The sequence below is a fragment of the Dreissena polymorpha genome, chromosome 3 (genome assembly GCF_020536995.1).
Source record: "Dreissena polymorpha isolate Duluth1 chromosome 3, UMN_Dpol_1.0, whole genome shotgun sequence".
In the NCBI taxonomy this organism is placed as follows: Eukaryota; Metazoa; Mollusca; class Bivalvia; order Myida; family Dreissenidae; genus Dreissena; species Dreissena polymorpha.
In genome coordinates, this window is record NC_068357.1 from 79,010,629 (window position 1) to 79,019,134 (window position 8,506).

The 8,506-nt window shown below is 31.3% G+C and overlaps 1 protein-coding gene across 4 annotated transcripts; it reads left to right on the top strand.

Moving 5' to 3' along the window:
* Positions 1 to 437: 437 nt before the first annotated feature.
* Positions 438 to 8,196, top strand: LOC127874889 (uncharacterized). 4 transcript variants are annotated; one of them, XM_052419555.1, is made up of 7 exons: positions 438 to 560; positions 912 to 956; positions 1,150 to 1,229; positions 2,236 to 2,322; positions 2,602 to 2,731; positions 6,920 to 7,124; positions 7,979 to 8,196. In XM_052419555.1, the coding sequence occupies exons 1-6, from the start codon at positions 551 to 553 to the stop codon at positions 7,081 to 7,083; spliced, it is 516 nt and encodes a 171-aa protein (XP_052275515.1). In that variant the 5' UTR covers positions 438 to 550; the 3' UTR covers positions 7,084 to 7,124; positions 7,979 to 8,196. The 4 variants fall into 4 exon arrangements, with proteins under 4 accessions (XP_052275515.1, XP_052275517.1, XP_052275514.1 ...); XM_052419557.1 differs by having other exon boundaries at positions 439 to 560; positions 2,254 to 2,322; XM_052419554.1 differs by having other exon boundaries at positions 490 to 560; positions 897 to 956.
* The last annotated feature ends 310 nt before the right edge of the window (positions 8,197 to 8,506 follow it).

An 8,506-nucleotide genomic window follows, 5' to 3' on the forward strand; every position in this document is an offset into this window, starting at 1 on the left:
TTAAAGGTCAAGGTTACCATTACATCCACCGAAACCAAAAAGTTCTTACACTAACATTGCGTTTCGGGTTTGATTGTTTCTAGCTATTAAATCTGGCCACAGCGAGATTAAAAAATCATTGTACTAAATAAATATAAATACTATAGAGTAAGAAATAAAATGATTTCACTCATACACTTTCCGTATTGCTTCTATTAAGAAGATAAAACAATACGATAATTTCTGTTTTCTTGACAGAAATTTGGAGACTACGAAAACGGAAACGCCATCTAAGAATATTTCGATTCCACAATTTCCTGCGAATTTTGATGAATCTTAATTGGTTATATTTCATTTGTCAAACATACTCTTGCCTGTGTAATATATGTCCTGCTGCACAAAAATCGACCAGGATGTTCTAGATCAAGTTATAACATGCGTAGCTAGATTTGGTTACCGTATCAGTAATACATATGGCAAGGTCATAAAGGTTTGGACATTTGCATGTCATTCAGTTATAAATACGCCGCCGTGCACTTCGCAATATTTAACATTGTAACTACGAATTATCATGAATATTGGTAAGTTAAGGCTTATTATTATTCATATTATAACGGTTTTAAATTTTTAACTTCTCAGTAAATGTTCTTTTGCTATAATTCGAAATATTAAATTGATAAACATTATATGACATAAATGTTAATTGTTTGTTTGTATAAATAGAATTTTCGCTTTTTCAACAGTATTTTAGTTTAGTTTACCATCTATTTACTTTTCTTTGGATAACGTTTATACCAATATTCAGTGCACATACTTATGCCATTAACAGAAAACTTAGTTTAAACATTATTTATTATTTGTACGTTGAATTTTAGATCAAATGGTATTGATAATACATTTAATGGCGCTTTTTAAAGGTTCGCGTTTTTCAGGCTGTTTGATTTTTGCTGGAGTGCTGTTAACCACAGAGTTATCTGGTAGGTAAAATTGTCAAATGTATAAAATACTTCTGAAATATTCGAACATACTATTGAAGTTGTTTTTTTAATAAAAATAAATTACAAATCTGATATAACCATATATGCCAGTAAAATTCACTTTTATATATCATTTTACGTAATAGAAGGCGTAAAAGTAATTCTATATGGTTACGTCTGTAATTTATTTCAGAAAGCCTGGAATGCTTCAACTGTCAAAACATAGGTGATCAACATTCGTGTACTAACACAAGTCAATGCTCAAATGGCCAGGTTGGTGCTTAACGATGATAACTATTAGATAGACACCTTTATTGTCCCGTTATTGTTTTTCTTAAGGTTAAAAGCATACATGATTTTATGATCATTATAAAAATATTCATGTGTCGTAGATTGTTTCCTCTTTACGGGTTTGGATATGCCTTTGAAGGGATATAAAGTGGGAAATCACCCATCCCCCCTAATTATACATTATGTGCATTTATTTCTCATTTCAAGCAGATATTTATTTAAGGAATACTAACGGTTTACATATGTTTATAGAAAGCATAAGGACTTCGGATAAGCCGAGTGAAGTAGATAGGGCGTACATTCTTAATAAAAGGTTCGAATTCCAAAGCGAAACATCCATAGGTGTTGATGATTGCAATGATAAAAAATGTATTTCAAGCAACAATACCAATGTTTATAAACGGATAACACGTAAAAGATAAAAAGCTTGTCCGACATGTTGATGAATTGTCTTTTTTAGCAAAATTATGCAGAAAACACACCATCATAACCTAAATAACTATATATATTATGTCGTTCGAGCAAAAATACTCACTTGGATACACTTATAGAACACAATGTTTATGTGTATGGGCTCTTAGCTTTCCAAAAGGCTTCCGATAGAAAAATAATGATGTACTGAAAGTTCTGCCTTAATGTCATATATCACCGATTATTTCTTATACAAGTTAAATATGGAATATCATCAACTATTCATAAAAGCTCTTACATCATTAATACGTTGGTAAGATTTTCGTCATTTATTAATTCATAAATATGTTTTGGATGTTGTTAACTGTGTCGTTATGGGTTTTCATACACAGTTTGGTTTAAACTGGATGTAGTTGTATTCTCTTATAGACTCGTGTATAAAATAACATATAAAGATTTATTTTTGTTTGTAAAATTAGATAGGTGAAAGAACAAATTTATACATGTGTAGTCTAAATAAACCTAAGATTGCGTGCATATGGATAGTGATTATTGATTATACTGTTCTGAATGTCAGATTGTTTCATTCCACCAGTCCTGCTTTTCGCAAACAGTCCACGTGGGCAGCTATGAACGCTACAACATGGGGTGCCAAAACAATCAGGTACTATTTTTTTTATTAAAACAAATGCTGTTATTTGCTTTAATAAAACAAAAAAATTTACTTTTTGAATATTACAGTCTCACTTGTTTATTATTATATTCCATACCACCCGCAACATATTGTTAGTTACACCCCGACCTTATTCAGTGTGTGTCGCACGAGTAGACGATCTTTATTATAACTCAGATCGCATAGATGACAAATATTATTATGAACTGTTAGTCAAATTAAATTGCCGTATATTTGATCATTAATTTTTAATTTTGTGCCAAAATATAGCTTTGCAGCTCATCTGGTGTAAACACATTCGGAATCATCGGTCGTTCCATCCAGACAATGCAGCATTATGCCTGCCACGAGTGTTGCAGTACGAGCGGTTGTAATGACCAATACTGTGCTCACAGAAAGCGTGAGTACACTATTGAAAGCATTTAGTCATTTAAAATTAGGCCACGTTTAAAGGTTCACAAACAATATTTTTACGCAACAAATCCCGCTATACAGTGTATGTAGACGACTATCACATACTAGGAAAAATATATGTTACCACCATTCGCGTATTATCGATCCTTTGTCAAACCTTAGTATCGGCGTGCGTTGACGATCCCACACTGGACTGTGCTCGTCTGAACTCCCTTTTAACGTTTGCGCTAACGAACATCATGTAAAAGCGACATGCCCAAAGTTCTGTGGATTGTGCTAGCTCGGTTAGACTATAAGTAATGTTTATGTAACAATTGTATATCTATATTTTTCAATTTTTTCTTGTTTATGATAATATATAGATGAATAAGATACTGCATGTATATATCTTATAAATAAATCATATATAGATGAACTAGATAACATATAATATAGATCATATATTGATACTATATATAATATTCCATATTTGATATTATATGTACTTGATATTCGGAATGTTAATAGTAAATTATAGTAAGCCATGCATACATAATTATGAAACATTTACCATAAATATAAAACGCTGGACTGTTGTATTATCTGGAGGGTCATTTTGCACTTATTAAAATGCTTCTTGCTTCAATCCGTCGATACTTATACTAAATACTTATTACCAACAAATATTAAAGAACACAAATCGTAATAACGTTTAAGACGATAGTCATTATCAGTGAAATGTCTGCTATGTATTTGCAAAAAAATATTGGTATTTGTTACCATAATTCAATTATTTATTAGATGACTCTGTAGTTTACAACGCTAGATTCAAATTTAAGGGTTTGTTAGCAGATTGGAATATTTTTGAAGTGTGTTAGTAAATGCCTTAAACTCGCAAGATTTAAACCCATGAACTGAAGCGTTTTTAATATAATAAAAGAATTGAAGGTTTAGAAAGAAAACAAAAAGAACAGTTTTTATCCCCAGCGGATAAAAAGACCTGGATTATAAGACCTTTACATTCACCACTCGGCCATTCTGACTGCTATATCCAAATATGATATACTTGATTTAAGTGATTCACGCTACGTAACAAAATTAACACAACCAACACAATCTTTCAATGTGACTCAGTTATTTCAATAATGTTCAAACAAGTCCCTTTTAAGGGACATTTTCACAGATTTTGGCAGATATTGAAGTTTGTCATTAAACGTATTATATTGATTAATGTAAACATTGGATCTTAAAAGCTTCTGTAGAAAAAGAAAAAAAAAGAAAAAAAGAACCCTCAACTGGGCTCGAACCACTGACCCCTAGAGTAAAAGTCTAACGCTTAGACCACTCGGCCATCCATGCTCATACGAATAAGTAATGCATTTTAAACTTTAAATTAGCCATCCTCGTAGTGTAACAAAATATAACGAAAACTACCGAACTCTCCAAATTATTCAATCATTTCGCATCGCAACGCCTTATAATTTTCAGGGTTTTAAATAATCACACGGTAATGGATATATTGGAGCATGGTAAATGTTCACTATAACAGTTTCCTCACAAATATCACAACTACAACAAACATTTTCGAATCTGAAACACAATTTTTTAATTTTGTCAATTACCAAAACGTGAAAAGGTCCCTTTAAAAGGCCCTGGGAATAAGAATACATCGAGTAGATGTCAACTTTATAACCATACATTGTCTGTTATTATGCTATTTGATGTGCAACTACTTTGCTTGTTTTCAAGGATATCCCTGAAGTTTTTCGTATATGCATACTTTTTTTTAAAGGAATTTCGATTCAGATAAAGAAAATTTGATAACTTAAAAGATAATCTTTTTGTTTGCTAAATATTGTATGCACATACAAATAATTTCTTTTATGATGAGAACATGCAGACAAATATATTTAAGAAGACAGACCAAATTCTATTATTTTGAACTTTTTTGAATCTCAAATTAGTGGCTGTACAAGAAAGTTGTTTTATAGATTTAATAGGTGGCAGAGATACCATTTAAATATTTATTTTTAAACATAGGTATGTACCGTAATGCATTATATTTGTGAAGTTTGTTCCATACAATATGAATTATGTGGACAAGCGCTTACACAATACTGAAACGTTGCAAGTTTTATGTTTTAATAGTTATTATAGTAGTAATTTAGCAGTTTTATTACAGTTTTAATGTAATTGTGGCTGCAGCATAAATCTTAAAATGAAACAAAACAAAGCCTGACTCCTAAGTTTGTGTGTGAATTTTTACATGGTATTATCTTTAGACGAACTTAAAATGAGCGGAAATTATAGAATGTTGGGGCAAATAGACACAGCAACTTGAACGATATATATATATATATATATATATATATATATATATATATATATATATATATATATATATATATATATATATATATATATATATATATATATATATATATATAGATATATGTTTATAGTTAAAACATACATAACACATCTATATTATTTCATGTCCAGGAAATACAATATGCTCGCCACAATCGAACTTAAATCATTTTGAAAGTCGTTAATACTTTGAGTTACTTTCGATAAACAAATCCATATTGCTTCGCTATCAATAGTTCTGGATAATGTGCTGTACTTTAACACCGGAGAAGCAGTATAAAAGGTCCCCAAACTCACAAAATGTCTACTATTCAGCTGTACACTGATTGTATTCATAATATTGCATTTTTTATTTAATATTTTCCAATGAAATTTGGCATACATATACTTTGGTATACAAAAAATATGTATGTGTAATTTGGTGATTGTAAGTAATATAGTTATTGACTTAGAGAAAAAAGTTTTTGTTGTCTGCTTGAAATTTCCCTGTAAATGCTAAGCACCGCCCACTTGAAAGGTTATGAACTTCTTTAAGCCAATAGCTAGCGAATGACTCAAATCAAGTTTACATGTAAATACAGATTCTATACTATACCAAGTATGCTGTCTGCTCAAACACGTGTTTCTATTTATAAACACTCTAAATGTTAGCAGCAAATCACTGGTAGATAAACCCAGGTTAAAACAGGTTAACATTTTACCACCGCAAAATCAATCAGTTGAGATCCGGCTTTTAAGTTTTAATACACGTTTAAGAATAGTAGAATGTTGCTTATAAGGCAAACGTCAATTATATTTACATCATTATTTTTTTCTAATTTGATATTTAACCGAAAAATAATCGAGTGTTTTTCAAAGGAAAACATTAATTGATTACGTCTTTTTGGTTGTCGATCATACCCTAGTTTGTATATTTACACTGTAGTTTTGAATGCATACTATACTTATATGGTCTAAGTTCATAACTAAATAAAATATTGTTTGTAAACCTACACTTTATTATTCATGAAAGTTGTTCACAATGGATAAAACGAAAGTATCTTCAAAAGCGCTTTAAAACCGTCTTCAGATTTATGTTACTATCGCTGACTACATCTAATGATTTCACATGTTTAAACATACTTTACGGACCCATTGTATGTAATGACTTATAAAAATTGGTAGAACAAACATACAAAGCTAAGTACATAAGTACAAATCTAACGTGAATGCTGGCCATTTAAGATTACTCGTAAATGATGTATTCCCAATGATCGGTTGGAAAAGAACAAACAAGCTATGTACAAAACTAACGTGAATGCTTACCACTTAAAATTTATAGAACATGATTAATTCCCAATGATTACTTTGAAACGAGAAGCAGATTGAGCAACTGCATTGCTCAAGTATTGGTCCTTAAACATCAGTTTGATTGGACGCCAAAGAAAGGTTTGTTTTCGAATGGTTATTTGAATCTGATCTTCTATACGAATTTCGTCAGAATCTTTAAACAGTCTGAGGATCTGAAACAAATACGACTGATCTCTCTCTCGTCTACCCTTTAGTGCACGGCAACTGGTCGGATTTATCAAAGTGGTCCGATTGCTCGGTTACATGTGACGTTGATCTAAGAAAGCTCAAATCTCAATTTTAATTATACATTTGTTGTTTACCTTTTCAAACAATACTTAAACTAATCGGGTGTTGAAATTGATCCAGTTCATATTTGTTTCAAACTAGCATGTTTCATACACATAAGTGAATGGATTATTCAAAGCGGCGTAAATATGTGTTAAGTTTTGTAATCTGTTAAATAAACGTAAGTAATTGTTTATACATTTCAAAGATGGCGGCTGGTCTAGTTGGGTCCAATGGGAGAGCTGGACTAGTTGGGAACCATGGCAGAGCTGGACTACTTGGCAACCATGGCAGAGCTGTTCAGCCAAATGTGATGCTGCCACACAGGACATCTACCGACCCGATTCCTTTCGCTTACGGCAAGGCATGTAAGGGAAACACAGAGGCGTTTGCTGTCTGTGTAAACGGACCATGTGAGTTAAATGAGAGTGTGTTTTATTTAACATGCGAAAAGGTTGCTGAGGTTTAGGTTAAATAGAAGTGTAAGACATCTTTATGGACTGGAAATTGGGTCAAAACAACTGATGGGTATAGAAATCTTTTGTATGCTTACTTCTGCTTACTTACATATACTAGGCGGTTTTGATATGTGATTGCATAATGGTTAGTTTTTACTGTTTATTTGCATTATGTTGTTGATACGTTTTGGTTATTGAAATGCGAGGTTATACATTATTAATTGTTTTGATAATTTACGTGTGTGTATAGATTTTGAACTTATGGTTGTTAATCAATCGGGCTAAATTACTGCCATTGATTTGTTGGATTCACCATGTTTACTGACTGCGTCTAACCAATGTCATGGAAATTAAATATACAACATTTTGAATGGATTCAAATCAGGATTTTTTGCTATTTATTTCCCTTATTTGTGACGTAGCAGATTTCACTTGAAGATCATTATTCCACAGCAAACGTGTAAAATCACGCATAAAATTACTTTGTTTAGTGCAACCAAAATGTAACGATAACCACCCTTACTATTTGATTCTTATTTCTGTTTATGTCGATATTTAAAACACTTTAATGTATTTATGCAATTGATGTTTTTATAAGTATAACTAACTGACGGTACAGACAGCGAAATATACAACTACACAATTCAATATATTTAAGTGATTTATTTTTCATTCGGTTCGACATTTTTGCGCTTTGAAAAACAATATGAGTAATGCGCATGGAAAACATGAACGATAAACACCATTACTTATTCGTTAGCATGTTGATTTTGCAATCATTAAAAATAATAACAAAATTGCAATTGCAGGTTAGTTTGCGGCGTTAAGTGGAATCGTTTACTTATAATAGAAGAGGCTGTCGACAATGCAATGACCGAAGCTTAAGTGAAGCACTGTGTTTACATTTCATTCGTAGTATATTTAATATAGAATTGAATGTATATCTTACTAATATTGATTATATACGGATTTTAACTGTATTTGTAATTGTATGTATGAAAGTAACATTAAACGTCCATGTATGAAATCTATATTTCGTATAATTGTAGACTCTGCTGATTAAATTACAGAACATGCACCTAATAATTTAGCTAATTACTTAATACGCCCTTATGTATACATGCCACGATAAGTACATCAGGTATTTATCAGAAGTATGTGAGGCCAGCAATAAGATAACAGAAAAGACCACTTATCTATGAATTATATCAACATTCATTACTTCCAGCAATGTATTAAACATAATTAAAAGGAAAACATAAGCTTAGTAAAAAATGTAATAATATGTCCAAATATCAAAGGAATCAAAACAGGAGCATGCATCACGATTCGTTCTG

Excerpts from the sequence above, each read along its gene's own strand:
- LOC127874889 (XM_052419554.1), top strand. Across the intron at positions 1,230-2,235 it reads GTCAATGCTCAAATGGCCAG|ATTGTTTCATTCCACCAGTC; the intron begins GTTGGTGCTTAA and ends TCTGAATGTCAG. Across the intron at positions 2,732-6,919 it reads ATACTGTGCTCACAGAAAGC|ATGGCGGCTGGTCTAGTTGG; the intron begins GTGAGTACACTA and ends TACATTTCAAAG.